General features: G+C 39.4%; 1 protein-coding gene across 1 annotated transcript in view; it reads right to left on the bottom strand.

Annotated features, from left to right (window-relative positions):
* diaph2 (diaphanous-related formin 2) overlaps positions 1 to 13,514 on the bottom strand; it is a 347,338-nt gene that overhangs the window by 218,676 nt on the left and 115,148 nt on the right. The window contains exons 13-17 of the mRNA XM_070913036.1: positions 13,056 to 13,172; positions 8,563 to 8,681; positions 6,855 to 6,919; positions 5,931 to 6,035; positions 2,382 to 2,444 (exon numbers count right to left, since the gene is read on the bottom strand). Of these exons, the coding sequence (XP_070769137.1) occupies positions 2,382 to 2,444; positions 5,931 to 6,035; positions 6,855 to 6,919; positions 8,563 to 8,681; positions 13,056 to 13,172 (469 nt within the window). The remainder of the gene's footprint in view (positions 1 to 2,381; positions 2,445 to 5,930; positions 6,036 to 6,854; positions 6,920 to 8,562; positions 8,682 to 13,055; positions 13,173 to 13,514) is intronic.

Raw genomic sequence — 13,514 nt, forward strand, 5'->3', positions numbered from 1 at the left:
CCCCACTGCGTTACATTAACGCACCCATCCCCTACTGGACACTTTATCTGGACACTTTACTTTATTCTGGTCACTGCACTGTTGTTATTTATCTTATCTTATTTTTATTTTTATTCTTATTGTTATTTTAGCTTTTATATTCTACTTATTTGTTATCAAAACAATAGCACCTTCAGACCACAGCAAATTCCTTGTAATGTATGTTACTTGGCAATAAACAGTTTCTGATTCTGATTCTGATTCTGATTCATATAGCCACTAAAAGCAAGATCTGCTGCAGTTTGTTTATACTACAAGTCACATTTACACCTGTGATGTTAAACACAACCAGTTCATCTGATTTTAGAACAAGAAAACAGGAATTCTACTTCAACAAAATTCTGCTTTATATGAAGAGTTGTAAATTGGCCAAAAGGTCAGTCTATTGTGTTCAGTAAACTCTGTGAATATGTATGTAAATACAAAGCAAAATGTTGGAGAAAAACCTGTGATTGACTACTGTTTTAATTTACAAAAGATAAGAATGTTGCTTTCCCTTCAAGTCTTCGCCATGAGTCCTCACAATGGCAAGCTATTAAACAGTAGACAGGGATGTAATTAGACCCGAGACTGATAAGACAAAGTCTTTCAGTCCTTTGACATGTCTGCACTATCACACATACCACATACACAGGTAGTCGGTGATAGTCAGCGATAATGCCAATAGAAAATTGTTAAAGAGAAAGTTATGCAAATAGAACAATTACAGACACCCAAGCTTCGACAGGGTTAAATGTCGACTCTTACCAAAAAGCCTTTCCACTTGCACTTTTCATTTCCAAAACCAATTCCCTGCAATGTGCCTTTTCCCCAGTCACTTGATTGTGTGCGTAAAATGTGATTGGCTTCATATTTAAAGACATTACGTTGTGTTTCATTACATAATGGCATTGGCGGATTGTTTATTAGGGCCAGAATTAAAAAGGTGTTCTGCAAGGAGCTTCTTACACAGATCGCCTAGAGCTCTTCAGTGAAAATCCACATCCAATGATTACATGTCTGTCAATCTCGAGCCCTCTGTGGCCCGTTTTCCCTTTTAAGATTAATATGAGAGAATGGAAGAAAATTAGCTGCTAAATTAGAGCGCAGTTGTTTCCATAATGAAGGGCCTTCCGAGTCTTTATCTCTCTCTCTACCTCTCTCTCTCTCTCTCTGATCTACCCAATAATAGGCCCAGTGTTTCACAGAACCCTTGGGATCCAATACCACTGCCACTGTCTTCTTCTTCCTCAGATAGCAAAACAACATCAGGACAACATCAGACTAAGTTTTACATTGCATTAAGTAGCCCATACATGTTTTTTATAGATGTCCATTTATGGCCATGTGTGTATGTCCTCAACATACAAGTATCATCACGCAAGTAGCTGTGATTATGTGAGACAAATATACACAAACACATCTACCTATACAGATAGAAAGAACATAAATTGTACATTTTACAACATCAAGTTTACAATTATGAGTTTTAAGATCCCACAAACATCCCTTTCCCAGTAATTTTATGTCTTAATTTCTGATATGTATATTATCCAGCATTATCTAATAATGTGTTTCTCGCCAGCTTGTGAAGGTCTCTTTGATGCTTTTTGGCTGATGTTACTTTTTCAGAGCCCATCTGGAGCTCTGTCTAAAGTAGAAGACGGGGCTAATATGAAATCTAACCCATCCAATTTGGATTCATAGTCTTCTGGACTCAATGGGGAGGGTCAGCATGGCAGGTAATTAACTCTGAATGCTGTGTGATTAAATCTATGCCCCGATCTCATCTCTGATAGAGGAATTCAATCACAAGTGTTTACTCATGAAAATTGCATTAAACCAGCAGGAAATGTGTGTAGTTAAAAAACCACTATAGAGTTTACAATAGCTTCCAACTGTTTAGCTTAATGGAATAAAGGTCTTACACTTTACTATAGTATATGTTATACTATGCTATGTTTTTTGAAGCATGATTTCTGTTTTGATTAGTAATTTCAAAAGACAAAGCATTCCATCAAATGCAGTATTAAATCAGTGTACTTTTCCACTAAATAGATTTCAGTTTGAGATTTGTTTCTTGCAAGTGAAGATTAGAGGCATTGCACATAAGTTCACATCATATATAACTTGAATTTAAAGGTAATTCAAACCATAAAATGTCATCCATAATGAAGAGTGGGGCGCACATGCAGAGAGAACCACAGAGATGACAAAAGATCAGTTCCATAATCAGTTTGAGAGTTTCTTCCGACAAAAGATTTGAAGGACTGCAATCCATTTCATTCAATATATAACTTGGATTTGCAGATAATTAAATGTGAGATTATGTCAAAGGCCACGCATGCAATGAGGACACCCACCTTGGCTTCAGATTCCCTGATGAGTCTCTGAGCCTCTTTGAGCTCCTGTTTTTCAATAGTTAACTGTGCAGATACAACACACACATACACACACACACACACACAGACACAGACACACACCGCAGACACACACCATGTCACACAAGTCACAACAGACACAGAGGGCAACAAATGGGGGTGGGTTAGATAGACAGAGAAGAAGAAGAACACTAGTACACTAGAAGAGGTACAGTACTCACACCAAACACAAATAAGCCAGAAGAAGAGGCAAGCAGGGGAAAGAGGATGTCCTTTATACAATTAATGACAATGGTAGTACAGTCTTATATTCCCATTTTGTCTGAATGAGCTATTTGATGTGCAAAAGGCAGAGTGTGCTGTACTTTTACACCTAAAACACGATGTAATTTATCTTCAAAAGAACATCAGTGTAGAGCACTGACTGCAGCATGAAAGGAACAAGACACAGCATCACTGACAGTTGGTGCACCTTCAAAACCCTTCTTCCATTTCCCTTTTTTTTTCAACTTAACACTCTTAGATGTGTGATGGGCATTGATTTCACTCTGCAGTCTTTGTTTTAGAATTGTACCCATTTTGCTTTGATATTTCACTCTGTGCGACCTTGCCAAAAGAAAGAGGATGGGAGCGTATTCCACAGCAACTGAAACGTAATATTTTTTATGAAGTCATTCCTACAGAACACCTCTTACTATGGACTGTAGAGAGACTAAATATTTAATGTGTATAATGGAAAAGGAGATGGAAACTTTTAGTGGGGTGACTTAAAAAGAACTTTCATTTTGCAAGACTTTTAGAAAATGGTAGTAAAGTGCAATATTTAAAGCAAAGAAAAGTTTTATTTTATCTTTCATCCTTAGGGATTAAAATTTAGAGGCTTTGAGATATCTTAATTTTAAAGAACAAGCCAGAGAGATTTCCAGCAGGTAAAGTACAGTATGCCTTGATTTCTGAGAAGTGCAGCTCTTTTGACCACCATTTTCTGTAGAACCATTAATGTAAGGACAGATGTAGACAGACATTTGAATGACAGTGCATTTAACAGTACATTTTTTGGCAATTGAACAATTGATTTGGCTCTATCTTATAACAGCAAAGGGCACATTTACAATAGTGACAACATTGTGAGTTTTGCTGTCATTATCAGTTGAGTCAAATTCTGTAATCAGCCAGGGCGGAAGGCAGCCTGGCAGTAAAAGAGAGAGAAAGTGGTCCACTACACCTCCAGCTCCTCTTGGGACCGAGCTGGGTCAGCTACAAGACCGCCAGGTTGTTAAAACCTATTAATGGGATGGCGCAGAGGGCTCCAATGTACCACTGCAGTGCTACATTATTCATCACATCCAGAGCCAATTCAATGAATAGCTTCCTTTTTTTTACCTTGAATAGTTGCAAGCAAAGGTTTGGGGAAGGGTGGATGATTTCCACTTGTTGTGATTTCTGTGTCCTTTGTTGATGTTTACATGCAGAACCTCCACTCAACTCAGTTGGGGGATAATCAAACAGACACATCAAACAGGCTGCTTGTTACAATGCCAAAGTTCCCAGAGAAAGACTCTCATTAAATGTGTTGGTTCACAAACAAGGTGAAGAGAAGAGACTCATGCATGCATGTGTTTCAATATCTGACAGGAATTCTGTCTAGGAGATGAAAGGTTAGGGTTAGCTCCCACTTCATTCATATTCAGCAAAAACGGCAGGGATAACACAGCAGCTTTGATGGACAAACTGAATGCGTGTCCTCACAACGATTTAAAGGTTCCGCGCTCTCACAGTTAATGGCTTTCTACAGCACTGTGTCAAACGTGGATTAGGTTGCAAAACACACTCTTTCAGCCGAGCCTTCCTGAAGTAGCAGAATCACAACTGTCTGAGAGGATGACACTGTTGTTTTGTTCATTGCAGGTTTGGGTAGCAATTGAACCTGCCTAAAATAAAATAAAAAAACAGGAGATAAAGCTGATTTTTTTTCACAGAATGTCTTTAAAAATAAACGTAAGCCCTGACAGGCCAAGAATCGACAATTAACTGCACTTTTCTTAAATTTGAATAGATTAAATTGATTCACACATTCAAAGTAAAGTTTATTTATGCTCCATAGTAAGTGTAGCCATATTGTGCAAGATGCATAGGGGATATTCTAAAGTCCTTAAGGCCACATTTATGCAAGTTTCTGTCAAACAAATTACATGTTTCCCTGCTGAGGTTAATGTCTGGTGATGTACGACTCTCCGGCAGTAACCGCTCTTTGAAGGAGAATTCAGACAGAGGAAGAGAGGGCTTGACTCTCCAGGGATTCTCTGCTCTACACTACCTGTTAATGCACCGCAGTCAGTCAGTCTTCAAAAGACAGAGGCCTGCCAGGGGAGGGGGAGGGCGAGGTGTGTTATAGGGAAGAAAACACAACACAAAAAGCTCCAACAAGGGAAAGAGGGCAAGCAAAGGTAATACAGCCTGATGCATTCATTTCTGACAGAAGATGGAAAAAGGAGAGAGCTAGGGAGGAAAAGGGGGCAAGCAGGTGGAGAGGAGCTTTAGGTTCTGATGGTCTCATTAAAACAGGCGGGCAGTAATAAGGAGTAGAGTGAGTGATGAACCAGTCAGGGTACAAATGCAGGTAACAAGTGGTGACACAGCACTCAGGCATGAAGTGCAGCAGTGAGACCTACATACAAATTAAGTTTTAAGGAGAAAAACACTGTGTGACTTTGGCCAGGACAAAGCTTGTACTACATAACAGCATTTGTTGTGAACCTAAGAATGATAGCTAGTGCACTGAAGTGAAAGTATGTTACAACTAAGAAAACTCCCAGTGATGCCTGGACCACATATACAGGTGCAGTCTGTCAGACGGGGAGTGCCAACATAAGCAACCAGAGATGAATGTTTGAAAGAAAAAGCAATCTCTGATATAAATGTAGCTATACCATCTTTCAATGCTGGTTTATATTAAATTCCCTAAACAGGGAGGCAAAATGCCCTTTTGTCCCAAGGCAGTACTAAAGTGTTTGAAATTGGGTTAAGGGGGAAATAGCAGTCATTTTCTGTGCTCAAAATGGAGGGTTTTGCCTGGGAAGAAATGATGTGCAGGCCAGGAAAATACGTGCAATCCATCTCTGTGATGATAGAATTACATAGGAAAAGCTTCAAGAGAGCAATTCGCCCATAAAAAGAGCTACAACTTAAGAAGGAGATTGACCCTTTATTAAATCAAATGTTCCTGCATGGATGATAACTCACACTTAGAGCAGCAGCACATCTGTAAGTGGGGTGGAAAGGTATCCTTCTGACCAAATCAGCCCTTTTTCTAGTGGCGCCATTACTTTTTGAACTATGATCTTAAGACAAACATTTTTATTCTGTATGAGATGTTTTTTCACTTCAAAAACTGATTAGAAGGGCTTCTGAACATTAGATTTTTCACCATCTTCTTTTTCAGGCTTTTTTGGAAAACATACAATATAAAAGATCTCTGGGGGAATGTAACACTGTTTTGCAGAGTAGTGGGATTTCTCTTCATAGATTTACCTGGGACTCCAGGGCCTGGATCCTCCCCTCCAGCTCTTTGATTTTCTCTTCCTTCTTTTGAGACTCGGCCTGGGCCTCCTGCCGTGCACTGAACTCCTCATCAAACTGCAAGAAAAGAGACACAAGTATGTCTATGTGCACATAGCAAACACGTGTACACAGATGTAAACACACACACACACACACACACAGGTCGGTGAGCGGCACGGTGTCTCCAGAGAATGGCCACAGGGTACATCAACAGACACCAAAACACACTGTCTTACACTCTCTGGCCGATTTCTATTCATAGCTCTCATGGCCCTAGAGCCCTGTTGTCCTTTGTCTTCGTTTCAGGCCTGGCTTTCATGTATGTTGATGGATCTAACCTTTGCAGAAACCAAGCCATGTCGCTACAATGATTTCACTGGCCCAGCAGGGCGCACGGAGGACTGGTGAGACAGGACTCTTAAGAAAAAAACATATCCGGGACCCCCTTGGTGTCACCAGACAGTGATAGTGAGTCTCCTAAAAATACATCTAAATATTACACATAATATGCTGGAGGTAAGGTGCCAGACTTCATTCTCTCAAATAAATAAGAAGTTCAACCAGTCAATCAAGCAAATAATGAATTAATTAAATTACATTAACAGGAAATGTAAGACAAAGAGAGAAAGCCTTAAAGGGCCAGCTTAAAATGCAGAACAGTATCAAAAGAGTCTGCACATAACTTAACTCTGCCCCGGCACTGTGCACAAATAAGTATATATCAGAACATCGGCATTGATTCTTGTAATGCTGATACGGATCATGTAGCGTCACAGCCAGGTATTGATCAGGGCATGGAAAATCAATAGCTTGTCTGGGAGCTCTGAGGAAGAAAAAACTTTCCTGATGGGAGCCGGCCAACCAAGCAGGCTGTTGGAGTGATTAATGTCTCACCTTTTTGGAGTACTCTGCAGCCTTCTGCTCACTCTCTTCAACTTTGGATTTATCCACACACTGGTCTGAAAGACAAGACAGCAACAGTCACGAGATACTTCAAAGGCATCTCTGGGTGGGATGTGCATCATTAGTGAGATTTACAATTAGACCTGGGTCTTGTTTCGCAAGGTATATTAGAGCTCATTTGATCTCTTGAATGATGATTGATTTCTTGAAAAGTCTATTAGGTCCGTTACAAGTTGACAACTGAAGATTGTCATAGATCATGGGTGCATTTCATCACACCTAAAAATGCGTGAAAAAAAGTGTGTTTTAAGAAGGAAAGGCAGCACTTACTGTCTCCCAAATGAGTAATTTAACTTTCAAGGTTTGTTAGTCTATGATTGCATATTACTTAAAGAATACATTTTTCAGATGAGATATTTCATCTCTTTGGTGGACCTATGTATATGTCTCCCGTTGAAAGTTGTAGAAAATAGATGCTTGTGATGAAATGCAAACTTCAGTGAATAATAAGTTAAATGAAAAATAATAAATAAAATGTCTGCTCAAGGAAAAAAAAGAGACGAAATCCAGAATGGGCAGCTTTGGCGACTGATGCAACTGCTGTGTTGACCTTGTGAAGAAGGGACAAGAGGGGGAAAAGTGTTTTCATGATATGTTCAATAACTGCCTCACATTCAGTGAAATCTGTCATACTGTGCAACTCTTGGCTCATGCAGATGTGCTAATCATTTGCCCTCCTCCTCTCTTCATCCTTCTCTAAATGACAAAGGTGTAAATAGTAGGAATCATCACCTAAAAACATGAGTTGTTATCTGTTGCGTTTCTGTTTTTTTGTTTGATTTGAGTGTATTTACAAATCCCATATTTTGAGCTGAAACCTCTGTATGTGTAAGTTTTATGTGTAAATTATTGTTAGATCACAGATCACGCAACACATTTTCCCTTAGAAAAATAATTGTTATTAGGAATTGACACTCAATATGAATGTGAAAAAAGAAAAAAAAAGGGAAAAAAGGGTGGAAAGGCACCTTTCAAAAACCCATATGGATGTGGCATTGAATTCCAAGTGTCTTTTGTGTGAATTTAACAAAACACATCCGTCAAAGTTTTTTTTTTAATAATCTGATTAAATCTCAGTAAAGTGAGTGAGAAAACTTATTTAATACTGTGTCAGTCCTCTGTGGATAGGTCTGGAAACTTTTAATGACCCTTTGTTGGCAAGTTACAGAACTGTTAATGACACCACGAAGAGAGACAAAGTGGTGTTATTTCATTCTTTTCTCTGTTGCTCCAAAAAAATGCAGCGCAAATAGATCTTTTTCTATGATTCCAGGAACACAGCTAACAAATACCCTAGCTGCAGAAAACAACATTTAAAATGATTGGGAATTAACTGAATTCATTTGACCAGATATAATGTTTTATTCATCAATAATTAGATGACCCCATCTTATATGTCAAGCCACTGCATGTGCTTGTCAGAAGAATCTCAGGGGGATCTGGGAGGATAATGAGAATGACTGTGAGGCATCAAAACATTTTTAGCACCATCAGTGATATGCCTCCTGCAGCACATAGTTTAAAAAGAAAAAAACTCATCTTGCGGATGAGTTCATTATATTAGGATTTTAGCTACTTGACGACAAGCTAATGTGTTAAATTATTGAGTGAGTAAATATGAAGCTGTTAAAAAGCGTACCAATTAGATGGGTGAAGTCGACGTCCAATCTTTTGCTGTAGCCAAAGTCAGGGTCCATTCCATTGCGATGCAGGACAACCTGAGACACGCACTCTTCCATCACCTTGTAATATTGTGGCCTGAGGGGTCAGAAAACATAAAGCAGAACAATTAGACAAGCCACAGAAAGATATGAGTGACACAAACTCTACAAGGCTAATTAACCACAAATTGTTCCCTTATCCAAGCTAGAGGTCACAAAATGCCATGTCAAAAAGGGTAATGCTAGAGAAAATAGGCACCCTATTAAATTTGATCACTTGCTTCGTCCCGATCATGAAATTAGCAGATTAATGGTCACACAGAACCCAAGTCTGCGTTAAGTCTGTCCATTTCAAGGTGACAGACGGTAGCCAAGGCTACGCTTGCCCTCTTGCCTAATTTGCAATCATCTTTGCCAATTAGAGCAACCATAAAAACTGAAATGTAAATCTAATCAGTGTAATGTGTGTAATTGAAAGCACAATGACCGGGAAAACATGTCAGCCAGTTAGGAGTGTGACTGAGTGCTTGGTGTTGTTGAGCAGGGTGCGTGAATCAGCATGAGAGTCCTATTCCGCCTCACAGGTTGGTATGTGACCTTTTCTCAGTAACATTATCAACTTTAATTGCAAGTGACATTTAGCAAATACAATGCCAGCTTAAGCCGAGCTCCAAACTGAGAAATAATTATTTTCTAAGCATGACATTGACCAGAAGTTGATGTATATATTCGCAACAGAAACAACTTGTTTTTTATTCCTCCTAAGACTCGAGCTCCATTTATTGTAAATTGGAATTTGAGATTTGAACTGAGGTACTAGATGTGGAACATTGACCCGCTCATGAAAAATTCCCTACTAAAATTATAAAAGAACAATTCCCTAAACCAGGAACGGTCACAGGTGCAAACTCCATGTGCAAGTGCAAGTGCATGTGGGTGTGACCCACTAATTGTTGCACTTTGCGTGAGCGGCTAGGCAATCGCGCTAAGACATCTGGAACAGAGGTGGAGCAGGATGAATACATTACTAGTAGGAGGAATACAGTATCAGCAGCTGGAGCAGGGATGGCCGTCTGATTCAATAATCACATCAACTCCTTTCATCTCCTTTTTAAATAACAAACAGCGGACACAGACTAGAGGCTTTGCTCTTCTATGAGTCCCAAAGCACAAATATACAGTAAACACTCCAAACATGCTTCCAGTGGCAGCTGATAGTCCTTTAATTTACAGACATTCTGTTCTTATTTTAGAAAACAATGATATCTTTGCAAGCCTATTTTGTCATTTAATTTTACATCTGGAAGATGACAAATCTAACACTGGAGGTTCCACAACTCCCTGCATGGCAAATATGCAGTAGTTTAATGCCCTTTTAGCTCCTTGAGATTGTCCAATAGATTTATATGATAATAATTGAAATTCAGAGATTCAGAAAAGATCTTATGACAACTTTGATGCAGATAAGGAACTTCAAAGCCTGCCAGTCTGATGGCTCTGCATGAAAGCATTACGAGGAAGCACTAATGTTACTAAAATGTAATACTTGATTCGAGCAGGCAGAGCTGTGAGCAAAGTGTCTGCTGTCAGGTGGGTTAATTTTGTGTAACACCAAAAAAGCACATGTATCTAAGTATGTGTCCAAATAAAAAGAAATGCAATGAACTTGTTATTATCATCAACATTAAACGGAATGAAGTTTATTTCCGAGGCTTTGACTCTAACTGTTGCCCATAAATTCAAAGGCTATGTTCTGTTGGTAACTTGTGGGTGGACAGGCCATATCATGTTTTGAACAGAAATATGAAAGAACACAAAATTCTGAGCCAAAGCAAATAAGAATAAATCAGCATTTAGGTGCACTGTTTTGAAAGCATGAAATACCATACATTAAGCTTGAGCTGGCGGATTCGCCCACTCATGATTGGAACAAGCTAGTGAAAGCTCACACATCGCCCCGCATGGCTTAAGCACTGTGGCACTCGGCTTACAACTGTCACCAATGTACACCACATTATTATCTCAATAAGCCGCCCTATTTTCCCTTCGTCCTCCTTCCTCCATCGCCACCAAGCAGATAGGGCCTGGGTGGAGATAACTCGAGATGGAGAGAGTGACCCAGAACTGTCAGGCCCCTCCACAGTGGGCAGGGCTGGGCTCCAGAAGCTAGCATATGTCCCCTGCATCATTCCCCACCTCTTCTTTTACTTTGGCACCTTCATTTCTTCCAATGATAGCTTGCAGTACAGCACAGCCCCAGCCACTTGATCCAGCTCTGCTCCACATAACCAGTGTAATCCCCATATCACCAGGCTCCAAAAGAGCAGATCTGCTCTATATTTACTGGGTGGGTTTGATGTGCTCCCATTCATTAGGCTTGCAGTGAGAGATTAATTATCAAAAATAAACCAAGCCCCGGAGGGGAGAGCAACAACTAATGTTGTGTTAGGAGGAATGACAGTAGACAGAGCACTTCAACAGTTTGCCCACTCTAGACTTTCTTATTATTAGAATACTAATTATATTATTTCATTAATTGTCATTTAATGTAGATTCTTATTTGACACACGAATCAAGGTACCAAGGGTGCTATCAGTTCCAATTCATACAATGATAAAAACAACTTAATCCTTTACTTTAGATAGAACATTATGAGCACACATGCATTCCTTTGATCACAGAGCCAAAGTCTGTCACACATTTATACAACATATCTAACCTGAGAGCCATGCATTGCCACCACACATTCTCCGACCTGCCTACCACTGTTTTTGTTTCAAGTTGACAAAATATTAAAGATATACTATACTATTTTGCATTCACCCAATTTGAACCACAACACGAAAAGATGGTATCTTTAAGGGCGAAGACTGAAAAAAAAGATAGATAGTATCTATTGGAAATACTGTGGTACTGTGGTACTGCATCTTCCATCATCTTAACTCACACAGCTGTGATGTATGGGGCATAAAATGCCTCAGTCAGAATGTCTGGTGTTAATATTTGTGAGTGCACATGTGTGGGTTTGTCCTTGCTTTTGTGATGAACACTGGTGGAAAAAATGTATTTCTATAACATATATTTAAAAAAAACATTTTTTTTATGAGCACTGGTACTGATCCCTTCTTATTGCTGGCTTACAGCGGGGTACATGGACATTGGAGCTGAGGTGGACGAGGCTGTACTAGCTGGTTAATGTGAATTCTATTTCTCACTTCCTCCGAATAGATGAGGAATACATTATTCATAACTCCAAGGGAATAGCAAGTTGTCTATGGTAAATTCATCTTCCTCCTCTCATCCTCCCTTCGTCTTCCAACTTTCCTTTTTTTAAAGTCTTATTTCTGCAAAAAGGTCTGACACAGCAGTGAATTCATCAGTGTCACTCCATTCAGAGGAGTGCCGGCCTTCCTGCCCAGTGATTGACATATTTGCTCTTCAAAGGCAAAGTAGAACGCTAAACCAACAGTTTAAAAGTACTTAATAATTCCAAAACACAGAACATTATCCCTACTCTAATAATTTGTGTGTTGTCACTTTCAGTGTTTGTAGAAAAAGAGAGATATTAGTAAAGAGTAAGGGTACCCTGACTCTCAGCCTGTGCAGTGCAACACCTCACACTGCACGACTGTGCAACGCTCACATGGGTGTGGTCTCAAGCACTGCAGACAACACCTGACCTCCCCACCTGCAATGTTGGGTGTGGCCAGAGGTTCAACAGAAACCATAAAGGTTAATGTGTGGAGATAACAGTCTTCAGGTCTATTCAATAAGAGATGACCAAATAATCGTAGTTCAGTGTGCATTCTGGTGACTATGAGGCTACTTATTAGTGAGTGGTTCTACTGAATAAAATTGGTGGGGACGATGTTGTCTTGAGATGGATGTACTCCAGGTTTTGTACTATGCTGCTACCTGATCATCATTGTTTTACATGGGCTTTCATGGTGGGTTTTAGCATTTCCTTTTGCATATTTACACCATATTCAATGTATTCTATTATGTTTTATGTGTTTTATGTTTAAGCCTGTGAGTCATCTATGTTTCACCTGACCGCAAGACTCCTTTTCTCCGCTCAGACAATGAACTTAATGAAGTTGACACTGAAGTTGAATTTAGGAACAAGAGAGGCGAGCTAATACAGTAGATAGAGTTCTTGGTAAATGACACAAAAGTTACAGTAATGTGAAGGTAGGTCAAAAATCGATAGGTGGGAGGATAAACAAATTTTAACCTGGCTTGTATTTTTCGAGATATATTGGTCAGACAAACAGACCCACAGAGGAAATGCCTACTGTAAGGACTGAACAAATAAGTACAGAGTGACGTGTGAGGTGTTTCATATCTACTATTAAAAGCAAAATAAAATCCCACATCTAAGAGTATCCAAGCACACTGACATAAAGTAGAGTATCATGAGGTCATCAGTCAATAAAAAGTGAGTGGTATGTAAAAATAAGACAGAACTTACCTGATGTAATAGTCATTCCTGATGAGCAATAGGTGCTGAAGTATTGACAGGAAGTAGGCCTCTGAGCCAGTGTCTTTCACCATATTCGACAGGAGATGGTACACCTCATTCATATCAGTACAGGAGCAAGGTTAAGGGAAACAACTTTTTAGGTTTCTAAGTTAATTCAGTTAACAGTTAAGGTCAACATTTCTTCAAAACTACTTATTAATTTTCCCAAGTTGCTCTCCTCAAGGTTTTCTGACAGGCATCATTCTGCAAAAGCAAACGGAGATGTGAGTCCTCGTATCCATTCTCTCTCGGGGGAGCTACAGCAGTGTAAATAGCTAGCTTGAGGAAAGGGATTGGCAATAAAGAATGCTCCCTCTGGTTTACCTGTCACTCCGAACATTTCAAAACAGAGGATATCAATTATATGAAAAACTCACTGGTTTGAATGTTTAAGGCAAGAATGATGGG

The sequence above is a fragment of the Enoplosus armatus genome, chromosome 10 (genome assembly GCF_043641665.1).
Source record: "Enoplosus armatus isolate fEnoArm2 chromosome 10, fEnoArm2.hap1, whole genome shotgun sequence".
Taxonomy (NCBI): Eukaryota; Metazoa; Chordata; class Actinopteri; order Centrarchiformes; family Enoplosidae; genus Enoplosus; species Enoplosus armatus.